The following is a 15,127-nucleotide window of genomic DNA, read 5'->3' as shown; positions in this document are numbered from 1 at the left end:
CTTATGAAAGCATTTGTTGAAGGTGTTTGGTATGCCAGCAATCAACGCTGGTATGCATCTATCTCATCTTGCCCTAGTGCCCTGCATATTTAAATTTGTGGCATTTGGCTCTCATTTGTTTTACAGATCTAACTACCAGTGTAAGGTTTAAGGGTCTTGCTCAAAGGTCCAGCAATAGCAAGTTCACAAATTGACCAGTATACAAAATCTCATGTCTGTCTCTGGAAATGATTTAATTCTTTTTCAGTAGTAGCTTTTTCAAAGCGATTAATTTACCCTTTGATATAAGTTGGACCAGAAACTTCAGGCTGTACCTTGTGCATGTTCTGAATTATATTTTAAAACTGTGCATCTCTAGCAGTTTTTTTTTTTGCTACCCTTTTTTTATGTAATGATTGACACAGGGTTTATTGCAGAAACCATGCTCACACTAATTTTAGTTCTTTTTGAGAGGCATGTAAGGTAAAATTAAGGTATACCACACACTTTAATTAATGGTTTCTGAATCCTTAGTAACATTCATATTTTCATATTCATAGTGGACAGTGGTCTGTTTCTGCAGTGAAGCTTGGTAAACTGTAAGTAACTGTAAAATTTCTCAAACCTGAACACCAAAGCACTTAAATGCATAAGCCATTGGTTTCCAATAATCTCAGTTAGCCTGAAGAAAAACTGCATCTTCAGGAGGATCTGTCGTTAACTTCTACTTGGCTGGTCAAAGGAGTAAGCAAAGGTGTTGGAGTAAGTGTTGGTTAAAGCCTCTGTCACTCAGGCTGATGTTTAGCTGTCCAGAAAAAGTAATTTGTCTCGAGCAGTACCTCAGGCATGTAGAACATTTTAGCTGAGCAATTGCAAATTAACTATAATACAGTTGTCACTGAATCACAATTTTTTATGTGTTTTTGCATCTAATTCTCTGGGGAATAAGAACTCCTGAACACCAAATTCTCATATATTTTTTGTAATTCAGTCTATTCAGTCTAGATCTTTTAGATCCATGCATGCTTATTCTTAAACACATATACAATAGTCCCAAACGTTTATGTACAATGGAACAACACACCTATATGTGGGCCTACCCCAAACTGTTTTGGATGCTGTAGCATTTGATTCTTTTTTACTAGAAACTAGGCCCAATCTTCTTCCAGCTGAATAGTGTCTCTGTTAACAAAACAAGGTTCATGATTAGTGTGGATGCAATGGCCTGAACCTGAACCTCACTGAAACTGTGCTCTTCCTATCCAACATCAGAACCTGACCTAATTAATGCTCTTGTGGCTGTATGAGCAAAAATCCACATCACCACACTATAAAAAGTCTAGCAAAAAAACTTTCCATAAGAGCAACAAAAGGGGACTAAAACTACAATGAGATGTCAAAGCACACTGGATGGTTTTTGGTCTTAGTGTATTGTGTTATACATTGTATTATATAGACCTTTCCTTTTTCCATATGTACCTTAAAAATCCATGTATTATCATTGTTTCATGTTCTTTAAATAAATGTGATCTGAGTGGTGCAGCAACTCTTATAATGGCATTTACCATAAGCTGTGCATTTTCTTTCAGATGAATTGTATATACTGTAAAAGACGCACTATCTACAGGGAGTGCAGAATTATTAGGCAAATGAGTATTTTGACCACATCATCCTCGTTATGCATGTTGTCTTACTCCAAGCTGTATAGGCTGGAAAGCCTACTACCAATTAAGCATATTAGGTGATGTGCATCTCTGTAATGAGAAGGGGTGTGGTCTAATGACATCAACACCCTATATCAGGTGTGCATAATTATTAGGCAACTTCCTTTCCTTTGGCAAAATGGGTCAAAAGAAGGACTTGACAGGCTCAGAAAAGTCAAAAATAGTGAGATATATTGCAGAGGATGCAGCAGTCTTAAAATAGCCAAGCTTCTGAGCGTGATCATCGAACAATCAAGCGTTTCATTCAAAATAGTCAACAGGGTCGCAAGAAGCGTGTGGAAAAACCAAGGCGCAAAATAACTGCCCGTGAACTGAGAAAAGTCAAGCGTGCAGCTGCCAAGATGCCACTTGCCACCAGTTTGGCCATATTTCAGAGCTGCAACATCACTGGAGTGCCCAAAAGCACAAGGTGTGCAATACTCAGAGACATGGCCAAGGTAAGAAAGGCAGAAAGTCGACCACCACTGAACAAGACACACAAGCTGAAACGTCAAGACTGGGCCAAGAAATATCTCAAGACTGATTTTTCTAAGGTTTTATGGACTGATGAAATGAGAGTGAGTCTTGATGGGCCAGATGGATGGGCCCGTGGCTGGATTGGTAAAGGGCAGAGAGCTCCAGTCCGACTCAGGCGCCAGCAAGGTGGAGGTGGAGTACTGGTTTGGGCTGGTATCATCAAAGATGAGCTTGTGGGGCCTTTTCGGGTTGAGGATGGAGTCAAGCTGAACTCCCAGTCCTACTGCCAGTTTCTGGAAGACACCTTCTTCAAGCAGTGGTACAGGAAGAAGTCTGCATCCTTCAAGAAAACATGATTTTCATGCAGGACAATGCTCCATCACACACGTCCAAGTACTCCACAGCGTGGCTGGCAAGAAAGGGTATAAAAGAAGAAAATCTAATGATATGGCCTCCTTGTTCACCTGATCTGAACCCCATTGAGAACCTGTGGTCCATCATCAAATGTGCGATTTACAAGGAGGAAAACAGTACACCTCTGAACAGTGTCTGGGAGGCTGTGGTTGCTGCTGCACGCAATGTTGATGGTGAACAGATCAAAACACTGACAGAATCCATGGATGGCAGGCTTTTGAGTGTCCTTGCAAAGAAAGGTGGCTATATTGGTCACTGATTTGTTTTTGTTTGGTTTTGAATGTCAGAAATGTATATTTGTGAATGTTGAGATGTTATATTGGTTTCACTGGTAAAATAAATAATTGAAATGGGTATGAATTTGTTTTTGTTGTTGCCTAATAATTATGCACAGTAATAGTCACCTGCACACACAGATATCCCCTAAAATAGCTAAAACTAAAAACTACTTCCAAAAATATTCAGCTTTGATATTAATGAGTTTTTTGTGTTCATTGAGAACATGGTTGTTGTTCAAATTAAATCCTCAAATAAAATGAATCCTCAAAAATACAACTTGCCTAATAATTCTGCACTCCCTGTAATGCACACACTCTTTTCTGTTTCACTTTACTCAGCAATCTATATCAAAATGGTTACTTTTAATATGTCGAAAAACGAATGAGTTTGAGAATTAGAATTAATAAGAGCATTGTGCCATGTTTTCTACTCATACATACATTTATTGGCTTTAATACTAAATATCCCACTTCAAACAGCAAACCAGCACAAACCATTGAACTGATTCAGGTGTGATTTGGACAGTAATGGGGTTCTGTGTGATGTTATGAACAGAATTTGTAGAATATATAAAAAAGAATATAAAAATATATAAGAATATATAAATGCAGCATAGATAGATAGATAGATAGATAGATAGATAGATAGATAGATAGATAGATAGATAGATAGATAGATAGATAGATATACTTTCATTTATATTTGTGGTGGTGCTCAATTGTATAATAATTTATAATTTATAAAAATATATTCAGTTGAGAGTATTTGTTCCTCAGACACTATTTTTTGTGTTTTTAAGGTGTTTGAAAATATGAAGTCATGTTGCAATATATGTGTCAGCTATGAGACATTTAGAAGCTATCTATCGTTATCTAGTGAGATATGTGTTGGTGATAATGTAGCAATGGAGATTTGTGGTCATAACAGGGTTTCAAGTTTGACAGAAAAAATAAAGTTTATAATGATAAAGATTGTTCTTGAACAGGTATTTTATTTCTTTTCAATATTCATTAGGTTATCCAAAATGGCCTTTGTGGTTTGTCTATCTCAGCAATATTTCTCATTGAAATATTGCTGAGAAAAACAGCTACAGTGCTGATTATCTATTATCTATAATTAGGCTCCATGCAGACGTTTCTGGCACTGCTACTGCACATTCGAAGAGCTCCAGCTGTTTATATCTTCTTTTTTCCAAATGCCACCAGGCCCCAGAGCAGCCGCAAAGCATTACATACACTGGCTTCAGATTACCTTCTAAGTCATACAATTCTTTTTTAAATCCCAACATCAATTACAAACTATTCATATTTACAGTAGGAGATCTTTACATGCCAAAAAGAGGGTTTTTTTTTTATGAGAAAGACAACTTAGACACTAGAAAGATTTTTGAATATCATCCTGATAACAACAATTGCTGAAATTATACTTAAAACCTCTTCAGAATTATCCTCAGTATGCTTTTGTGTGTAAATATGCTGTCAGTGGTGTAAAAATCAGGGCTCTGTGTGATATTCCTTCAATAAAACATCTGCTTTGAAGAGAAACTATTCTCTCTGTGGAGCTTGCCACTGTAAACAGGCGGAATGTCAAATGCTGTGGAATACATGAGTTAATATTTCCTTCCTGGGAACTAAATCAGTCTGACCATTTTCCTCCAAACTTTCTTATCAACAAGGCATTTCCACCCACATAACTGTTGCTTACTCAGAGCTTTTGTTTCTTTGTACCATTCTGTGTAAACTCTAAAGACTACTGTGGGTAAGAGAATTTTTGGAGATCAGCAGCCAAACTCCTTTCCCCTTTCTGATGTATCATGTGAATGTTAATTGAAGCTCTTGATCTGCATCTGCATGATTTTATGCATTGCACTGCTCCACATGATTAGCTAAATGGATTGTGTTCCTAATAAAGTAATAAATAAATAATAAATGTGTACCAGATTGTATTTGAAAATAGCTTTGTATGCTTATTATGTTTGATGAACTTTTAAGTGATTAATTTTTGATCAATGCAATATAAAAGAGTCTATTGTATTTTTATAATAATTATAATAATAATAATAATAATAATAATCATATAATAATAATACTATTACTACTAATAATAGAAGAAGAAGAAAAAGAGATTAAGAAATAGAAATAGGAGTAGAAGGACAAAAATGGGTGCAGGCTATTTGTTGGTACCTCAAATAATGAAGATCACAGCAGGGGGCTCTGTGTGTGTGTGTGTGTGTGTGTGTGTGTGTGTGTGTGTGTGTGTGTGTGTGTGTGTGTGTGCATGCTTAAGTGCGTAAAAATGGATTTAATAAAGTCAGACAGTTTTTTAGCTCTGTACTGTTATTGGAATGTTATTGGACTGTGACAGTTCCATCCTTCAATGAGACAGATATTTTCTTTAAGGATCTCATGCTGTGATTTGAATTCCCTTCACTGAGGTCTTTATTGTGGTGTGGTGAAGTCAAAGTGAGTCACTTATCAATGTTTACTGACAATTTCATTCAGCTTCTGAAATGAGATTCGGAGATGTCCCTGAGATTTACAGCAGCATCAGCTGTCTTGTGTTTCTCTGTCTCTCTGTCTCTGTCTCTGTCTCTCTCTCTCTCTCTCTCTCTGTCTCTGTCTTGCTCTTTCTCTCACACAGTACAGCAAGGGAAATTCCTTAAATGTCTAAAGCTTTACTTTTTTTCCAAGGTCAGTTTCGAGATCTGTTGAATAAACTCTCTTGTTTCCTGGTGGCAATTGAATCGTTACAAACACAACATACTTCACCTTTAATGGCTGGTGTGTGAAGTTTGTCACTAAATTCTATAAAACATCTAAACATATATTAATATCTCTGATTTACTTTGGCATTATTAAGCTCTGTAACCTTATAGAAATAGCGATGATGATGTGTAATGTGTACACAGTAAACCTAGCATTTCACTTCCTGCAACAATTTAGCTTAAACTTTGGGAAGTGAATCAAGGTGGCAGATTCTGAGGGGCAGGATGTCGATACCAGGAAATCCACAATAAATAAAAGTTTTTGCAAAATATCCCGAAAATCAACAGTGACTTAACAGGCCAAGGTCAAAAACACCAAAAGGTAAATGTAGTGTCACAACAAAGTGGTAAGTCAAAGGCAGAATGAGGCATGGTCAAAAACACAGTTGCTACCCAGAAAACAAGACTTTCAAATTAACTACTCTAACTTTGAGCATTCACAAAGTGTTAGTGGTTATGTGCTGGGTGGTGGAACAGGAAATTGAAATGACAAAGTAGTAGTTAACATTTTCAGTGAGAGCGACCTCTGGCAGTCTGGTGACAATATTATTCATTACATATCATTCACTACAGGCTGGTGGCTCCAGAGCAAAGAAAAGCACACTGAACACGTATTGCTTGATTGATTTTTGAGCATGCTTCAGTAAAAAATACAATTGTTAAGGATTTAATTACATTAATTATGAAAATATTAAGAATAACTTATGAACAATCATGGCCATGATAGTGTGACATGGCTCGATGTCAAAAACTTTCTTACATCGGCAAAAAGTTCATTGTTTTCTAAATAACAGTATTTTCTTCTTATTTGTCAATGATTACAGTTTCGTACAGCGTAAAGAACTATACACCATGCTTTCGATTTAATTCTGGTTATGTTTTATGTTGTGCATGCTCCACAAATGTTATTTTCTCTTATATAACTTTACATCATATTATAGCAGCACTTTATATCACAGTATACTAGTTGTAAATAGTTGTTAGCTCACCAATGACTTTTTTCTCTCTTCAAATGAATAACACAAGAATTGCAACTTGTAATGATAAGGACTAACTGTAACTTGTCTATCCTGGAAGCTTTCTCCTATTAGAACACTTCAAGTCAAGTCAAGTTTATTTCTATAGCGCTTTTCACAACAGACATTGTCTCAAAGCAGCTTTACAGAACTTAATAGTTAAGGTGAATGGTGTGCATTTATCTCTGATGAGCAGCCATGGCGACTGTGGCATGGAAAAACTCCCTTAGATGTTATGAGGAAGAAACTTTGAGAGAAACCAGACTCAAAAGGGGAACCCATTCTCATTTGGGTGACATCAAGAGTTTGATCATAAATCTTTCAACAATACAGAACACTGGAGAGTGAGAACTAACATGAGTACTGGAGTATAAGACTTCATAGTTATGGTTGTACCTCTGACTGTTACGTAGATAGATTAAATAAGTGTGTTCTTCTGTGTCCTTATACAAATATCAAATATTCCATACATGTTTTAATCTGTTCATGTGAAACGTCTTCCACACAAGTACATGAATGAGCTGTTACTATAGAAACAATAACGTACTAAAATGAATGCATTAGTAATTAGCAATTATAATAATAGAATATAATTAATAATATATATATTTGCAGCAGCACTGCTGTCTAAGCTGCTCTCTTTCACTTTCAGTGCTTTATCCTGGTCAGGGCTGCTGTAGATTTGTAGCCTTACTGCAATTTGGAAGAAACTAGAGAATGTGGGAAAAAAAACCTCTGCACTCAAAGAGACAACATACACAGACACTTCACACAAAACAGCATCCCAAGTTCAAGACTGAACCCAAAACTTAGAGCTTTAAGGTTCAATTAATAAAATTAATTAATACCTGCTAAACAAACAAATCCAGAACTCAACTGCAGAACTGCAACTTTTAAAGTTAGCGCAGTCTTTCTGTTTTTAACTGACAGCAAGAGAAAAAAACATTGATTGTAGCTTAAATTATTGTCCAGACAGTCTGTATTCTGTCTGTACCTCAGATCATAAAAATAAATTATATGTTGCTACAGCTTACACAAAGACAAAAGACAATTTTTTAGGACTTTAAGACTCTTTGGCCTATTTCTTTTCTTCACTAACCTCAGCAAAAAAAAAAAAAAAAAAACATCTTCATGCTGAGACCAGTGAGAAAAATTTATATTATTGTCAGTTAAACAGAGTTTACATTTAAAACAGTTGAGCACATTTTTTCCACGTGATAATTTTTTATCTCTGTTTAACAAACATGCACATTTTTGATCATGGTGAAGTAGTTTCTGCATATAACAAAAAAACAATAATAAGTAATGTATTTCTTTTTATTACAAAATGAACATACATTTAAGTAGAAACTCTACAAAATGTATAATCGTAGCAGGACAAAACAAAACTTTGGCTAAACAGTGTAATGGGCATTTATTTAGTTCTTTACATTATTCTTCAATACCTCACACACTTTTTTGAAGCCTATAGTTTATGTAAAGCTTCACATAATGAATCCCTGAGCAAATAATTCAAGCTTTATGGTCTTATATGAGTGATTCATTACACTCATCATCACAAAACAAGATCAAAACAGCATTGCTTGCTCTTTATGTGAATCATTCTAAACATTTCACAACCTCAGACTGATTCTAGACATGCGCTTATTACTTTGAACAGGAAGTCTTTTTTAGTCTTATAGAGATCTTGTGATCATATGACATAATGATGACATTAAGCAATGTAATAGAGTATAATTATCCTGCGTTTCAGGCTTGTGAAAGAAAACAACAAAGGGAATTACCTCAACATTAAACAGTTTTTAATTTCACACTGAAAACATCTGACTCCATTGAAGGGAAACAACAAAATCACACAAAATATATATGGGTATATCATATAAAAGTATAAACATGGAATGTATTTTACTATATATGCATTTTATAGTCTGTAATTATTTGAAAATAAAAATATTTGAGCTCCAAACTGTATTAAATAAATTAATTAAAATATAATAATGAATCAGCTTTGATTGACTTTTTTTATGACTATATCAAATTAAATTAAAAATAATCATGCCCTACAAACACAATATTTTAGTGATTCTTAAATATACAGCAGTTTTTATAAATAATATACTGTATATTAATTTTATCTGTAATTCTTTATATTTTGTATCGATTGGCCAGGCAGAGGGACCGAGCTGGGAAGGATGTGATGCAAGTTAGAGCAATAAAGGGTGGAGATGGAAATGTGTTGACTAGTGTGTTGAGAAGATGGAGGGAGTATTTTGAGCAGCTGGTGAGTGAGGAAAATGAGACAGAGAGAAGGTTGGATGATGTGGAAATGGTGAATCAGGAAGTGGATAGGATTAGTAAGAAGCAAGTGAGATCAGCGATTAAGAAGATGAAGAGTGGAAAGTCGGTTGGACCAGATGACATACCGGTAGAAGCATGGAGATGTTTATTAGAGATGGCAGTGGAGTTTTTAACCAGGTTATTCAACAAGTACCTGGAAGATGAGAGGATGCCTGAGGAATGGAGAAGAAATCTGCTAGTACTGATCTTTAAGAATAAGGGAGATGTACAGACCTGCAGTAACTACAGGGGAATTAACTTGATCAGTCACACCATGAAGTTATGAGAAGGAGTAGTGGAAGCCAGGATGAGAGAAGAGGTGACCATCTGTGAGCAACAGTATGATTTCATGCCGAGGAAGAGCACCACAGATGCATTATTTGCTTTTAGGTTGTTGATGGAGAAGTTTAGAGAAGTTCAGAAGGAGTTGCATTGTGTGTTTGTGGATTTGAAGAAAGCGTACGACAGAGTGCCGAGAGAGAAGTTGTGGTATTGTATGAGAAAGTCTGGTGTGTCAGAGAAGTATGTGAGGGTGGTGCAGGACAGTGTAAAAGCAGTGAAGTGTGCAGTGGAAACGACAGACTGGTTCAAGTTGGAGGTTGGATTGCATCAAGGATTGGCTCTGAGCCCTTTCCTGTTTGCAGTGGTTATGGACAGGTTGACGGATAAGGTCAGGCAGGAGTCTCTGTGGACTATGATGTTTGCTGATGATATTGTGATTTGTGGTGAGAGTAGGGAGCAGGTTGAGAAGAGCCTGGAGAAGTGGAGGTATGCGCTGGAGAGAAAAGGAATGAAAGTCAGTCGGAGTAAGACAGAGTACATGTGTGTGAATGAGAGGGAGGACAGTGAAGTGGTGCGTTTGCAGGGAGAAGAGGTGGAGAAAGTGGAGGAGTTCCGGTACCTGGGGTCAACAGTGCAAAGTAATGGAGAGTGTGTTAGAGAAGTGAAGAAAAGAGTGCAGGCAGGGTGGAGTTGGTGGAGAAGAGTGGCAGGAGTGATTTGTGATAGAAGAGTATCTGCAAGAGTGAAAGGGAAAGTTTATAGAACTGTGGTGAGACCTGTGATGTTGTATGGTTTAGAGACAGTGGCATTGAGTAAAAGACAGGAGGTGGAGCTGGAGGTAGCAGAGCTGAAGATGCGAGAGAGATTTTTATTGGGAGTGACGACGATGGACAGGAATTGAAATTAGCTTATTGAGACACAGCGCATGTAGAACGTTTTGGGGACAAAGTGAGAGAGGCCCAGTTAAGATGGTTTGGACATGTGCAAAAGAGGGACATTGGGTATATTGGTAGGAGAATGCTGAGGATGGAGCTGCCACGAAGGAGGAAAAAAGGAAGTCCAAGGAGGAGGTTTATGATTTGGTGAGGAAGACATGTAGGTTGGTTAGAAAGAGGTAGATGTAGAGGACAGGGGGGTATGGAGGCAGATGATCCGCTGTAGCAATCCCTAATGGAAGCATTACCATTTCCAGCCAAAAAAAGATGATTTTTAATTTTTTACATGAAATATATTATATTATTAATAATAACAATAATGATGTGGAATATGATAATTATATGGATATCGAAAAATTTATATATCAATATAATAATAATTGTAATTATTATAATTATTATTAATTAAGCTGACGAAGCAGTTAAGATGATTGTGTGATTTTAGGCATGTTACAACAGAGAAAGGTGAGATTTTGCCAAAGGAAATCTTAGTCCACAAATAATCTATTATTAAATACTTTTTCTTGTTTAGTAAATCAGTTCTGCCCTCTGCTGTGGATCAAACCAAAATGGGGACAAAATTCAGGTACACTTCAACTCCCATGATACACCGAGCACATTTCCGGGTTTGACATCACTTCCGCCGCTCTGCTGCATTGTGGGAGCGGGAAAACGTTACAAATACTCACGTTGCTGCTTCCGTTTGTTTGGGGAACCGCAAAGATTTCTTGTTAATTAACGAGCGAATAGAGGTAAATATACACATTGTTTTACTGTTTATCACTTGTTTAATGTATAAATGAGTTTTAAATTGTGGATTTCAGTTCGAATGGTACGGTGGAGTTTGAATGAAACTAGCCGCGTTAGCTTACTGTGCTAGCATAAAGCCCTGTGTGCTATCTAATGCTAGCTCACGCGAGGCTTAATGTTCTCCAAAAGCTCAAATAAATAAGAAAATGCTAATCTCATATTTTAAATGTAAATGTTGTTTGCTTTAATGGTAATATTTTATTACTGTTTCACTATTGCGTGTATGCAGTATTCAGTATAATACCGGCAATTATACATGGGTGCAGCTTTATTTTAATTTTAATATGTAATTGTGTTCGATGCGTTCCAATCGCGTTTTGATCAAACTATCAAACTAACATCTATTGTTGATCTCTTAATGGGTTACATTTCAAATACATTTAGAATTTACATTACCTTTATACAAAAGTCAAAAAAGAGAGAAAAGTGGGGGAAAAGTGTAATATAGCTGTAGTTCCTGTTAAAGCAGTGCTCTGTTTGAGTCCTAGTAGTAAAGTTCAGAAGGGGGATGATGTGTGTTTTTGAATCAAACTTGTTTACTGTCGTACTATAGATTTTCATCATGTCTATCGGAGTCCCCATTAAAGTTCTGCATGAAGCTGAAGGTCACATCGTCACCTGTGAGACCAACACGGGAGAAGTTTACCGAGGTAAACTCATCGAAGCAGAGGACAACATGAACTGTCAGGTAACAGCATCCAGTCAGGAATATTGCAGCATGAACAAGCAGTCTTGAGTACCAAGTCTCAGTAAAGCTGGATTCTAAATCACTGCTTTAATCAGCACAAGTCATTTTAAAGCTTGTTTAGATTCCAGATACTTGCAATTCAGTTGTAGGACAATGACCAGTTCATTTGTTTCATTTTGTAACATGGTTATTATACTGATTCTTTAACTCTACTTGGTCAGAATTTTCTATTTTTAAATGCAATTAGAATTTAAGTATGAATAAAGACATCATTTGAGACTATTCTTCCAGTCCTGCATATTTACAGGATAACTAATGTTCCTTCATCTTCAGGAAGGGATTTCTCCTGGTCAGGGTCATGGTGGTGTTTGAGGCCTATTAATATATATATTTGGTCCAAGCTACATGGATTTCTTCCCCTCTACCATTTTTTTTAAGTTAAATACATCTTTTCCATATCATCTTTATTTGTGTGTTTTTTGTTTGAATTTGCTGCTTTAGCCAGCTAATTAGTTTCTCACACACTGGTGCAATATGTGGAAAAGGGTAGAATCCATGTTTCAATTATTATTTTTAAGTCAATTTTAATTATGAAAATGCCACAGGACTTTTTATTTATTTATTTTTGTGCAAATGTGGAGTAATTAAGTTTTTGTGGAAACTCTAAACCAGGGGTGTCTGATCTCTTCAACAAAGGGCTGATGTGGGTGCAGGTTTCCATTCCAACCAAGTCACACCAGAAATTTTAGCTATTCATTTTTAATGAACTTTCGGATAGACCTTTTGAATGGAATGAAAACCTGCACCCACACCAGCCCGTTGTGGGGAAAAAATTGGACACCCCTGCTCTCAACGCAAGTAGTATGTGTATGCATCCGCACTTAACTTGTAGAATTATCTGCTGCTCACTGCAGACACACACCATATTGAATGTTTTCTGCTTTAGATGTCCAATATCACGGTGACGTATCGCGATGGCCGAGTGGCACAGCTGGAGCAGGTTTATATCCGTGGCAGTAAGATTCGCTTCCTCATCCTGCCAGACATGCTAAAGAATGCTCCAATGTTGAAGAGTGTGAAGAATAAGAACCAGGGAGCTGGAGCTGGCAGGGGCAAAGCTGCCATTCTTAAAGCTCAAGGTAAAGAAAAGCAGCTGTTTATCATGTTCTAATATATGTATTTTAATATAAATGTGCTTCGGTGTCATCAGCTGAAGGCAGATGGGGACAGTGTTTTTACTTGAAAAACCAAGTAAATAAAAAAAAAAAAAAGTGCCTGTGCCAGCGGTGAGCGAGTGGAGGACGGAGCCAGACTGAAACGGAGCGCACTGATTTGTCTCATCAGCTGCACGTGTTGCCAATTGCTTGTTCCATCCAACTCTGCCCTCCATTCGCTCACTGCTGGCACAGTGCCTTTTCATTTGTTCAGTTTTTTTAACCTTGTAATTGAGCTGTGTTTAATGTTAATTACACATTTGTTAATAATTTAAGCATGTGCATGCTCTTTTTTATATGCAGCAAACTAGGTCTCTGGGTTTTTTCCCCTGACCAGTTAATCCCAGAGCAGTTCAGTAGGATTTAGGTCCAGTGGTTGGACAGGCCATTCCATTATATACACTCCAGCTGTCTGGTAAAGAGCTTGGATGTATGCTTCGGGTCATGGTCTTGTATGCTTAAGTCTGTTCCAGTTAGCTGCAGTTTAGGCAGAATTTCATGGTGTTGATGTATGCAATGGTAGACATGTTGGCTCAATATTCCTTTCACCTGGAATAAGTCTCCAGTCTTTCTATCCAACAACTCCAAACCATTAAGATTCCACCTTTGTTTGCCTGTGGGTGTGAGGCAGTCTAACATTTTTTTTTTTTTTTTATTATTTTTTTTTTTTCCCCTTTTCTCCATCTTTTGCAAGTTGTGTCTAGGAATGTCAAACTCGCCGTCCAATTCCTGTGTTTTTACATTTAACCTAGTTTGTTGCACATAAAGAAAATGAACATGCAGGTGTCTCAAACCAGAAGACTTGGTGTTTCCACCTTCAACCTTTGACATTGTGTTATGATCTAAGCAGTTTTATTTATTATAAGATCACTTTCACTTTGGGGTTTTGTCTCTTAGTGCAATAAACAATGTCATGGCAAATTTGCAAACCTGCCTTAATTAAAACTGGCATGGCTAACAAAAGATTTAATTTAGCTTAAGTAACATCAGCTGGAATCGTGCTCAGACAATTAGTCTGTTATTTACATGTCAAATGGTCTTATGAAGTTGTGGTAAATAAATAATGAAGGCAATAATTAACTCGAGCTGTTTAGCCTACAGTCAGGTGGTCTGAAATGTCACCTGAAGAAAGTGGTGGCAATTTAATTCGGAACTGAAATGGGTGAGATTAGCAATAAATCGGATGTTTTAATTTAAAGAAGACAAATCAGTTTGAAGCAGAAAACCAACATGTTTTAGTGCTGAAACATATTGTGATTATTGTGGCTCTCTGATGTGAAGATTTACTGTAGCTGTACAAATACTTGTCATTAGAGGGCGTTAGTGCTCAGAATCTCCTCATGTGTGACTTGTGTTCACTTTAGTTGAGAAAATACAGCACAGTTACCTCCTCACCATGAACTCTCTCAACATTTTCTGACCACATTACACCTGTTCTCATGTTTCAGTGGCTGCGAGAGGTCGAGGCCGGGGTGGCCCAGGAGGACGAGGAAACATCTTCCAGAAAAGACGATAGTTTGATTCCCAGAACTCTGTACAGGTTTTGTTTTTTTTTTTTTTTTTTTTTTTGACACTTGGAGTTGGAGCCAATGTTTTTTTCCTCCTGTTTTTTTTTTTTTCATTTATATCTGAATTGGAGTAAGAAACATGAATTTTGGCGTAATTGTACACTTCAATTAATGTTTCATATGGTAAGGAATTGAGCTTTCTTCAGTATAACCTTTTTTTTGTTTGTTTGTAAAATGTGTTTGTTTGGAATACATCACACACTTTAATAAAGGTTTTTACAATTTAATGCTGTTTTTTATTTCGGGTCTCACGGACACGACCGACATCCTTTCCAGACAAACTGAGGTGTAGGTGCAGTTTAAATTTTCAATACCTTGATGCTTTTTTCACATCAGTCTTGTAATTTTATTTATTTTACATTAGTCTCTTATTCTCCAAAGTGAGACTGAATCAAGTGAAGGGAGACTAATTTTGTTTGGGCCAAATAAATTTAATGAGTTGTTTTGTTAGTTTTATTATAAACTATGCTACTTTTTTTTTATCTTGACATTTTAGTCCTGGAACTTTAAGCTAAAATTATTCATTATTTTCTCCTTCCAACTCGATTTGTTTATCAGAATCAGGTTTATTGGCCAAGTGTTTACACACAATGAATTTGGTTTCAGCTGTTGGTGACTCAAAAGTACATACATAATTAACTCTATATCTTAACTTAAATAT

General features: G+C 36.6%; 1 protein-coding gene across 1 annotated transcript; it reads left to right on the top strand.

Moving 5' to 3' along the window:
- Window positions 1-10,783: 10,783 nt before the first annotated feature.
- Window positions 10,784-14,693, top strand: snrpd3l (small nuclear ribonucleoprotein D3 polypeptide, like). The gene is made up of 4 exons (XM_046867181.1): window positions 10,784-10,938; window positions 11,550-11,684; window positions 12,631-12,823; window positions 14,347-14,693. The coding sequence occupies exons 2-4, from the start codon at window positions 11,559-11,561 to the stop codon at window positions 14,412-14,414; spliced, it is 387 nt and encodes a 128-aa protein (XP_046723137.1). The 5' UTR covers window positions 10,784-10,938; window positions 11,550-11,558; the 3' UTR covers window positions 14,415-14,693.
- Window positions 14,694-15,127: the final 434 nt, after the last annotated feature.

Source organism: Silurus meridionalis, chromosome 15 (genome assembly GCF_014805685.1).
Source record: "Silurus meridionalis isolate SWU-2019-XX chromosome 15, ASM1480568v1, whole genome shotgun sequence".
NCBI classification, from domain to species: Eukaryota; Metazoa; Chordata; class Actinopteri; order Siluriformes; family Siluridae; genus Silurus; species Silurus meridionalis.
This window is presented reverse-complemented; position numbering and strand designations above follow the sequence as displayed.

Bases quoted from the DNA above. Each gene is read 5' to 3' on its own strand.
- snrpd3l (XM_046867181.1), top strand. From the start codon at position 11,559: ATGTCTATCGGAGTCCCCATTAAAGTTCTGCATGAAGCTGAAGGTCAC. The intron at 11,685-12,630 runs GTAACAGCATCC...TTTCTGCTTTAG, and splicing joins AGGACAACATGAACTGTCAG to ATGTCCAATATCACGGTGAC. The intron at 12,824-14,346 runs GTAAAGAAAAGC...CTCATGTTTCAG, and splicing joins TGCCATTCTTAAAGCTCAAG to TGGCTGCGAGAGGTCGAGGC.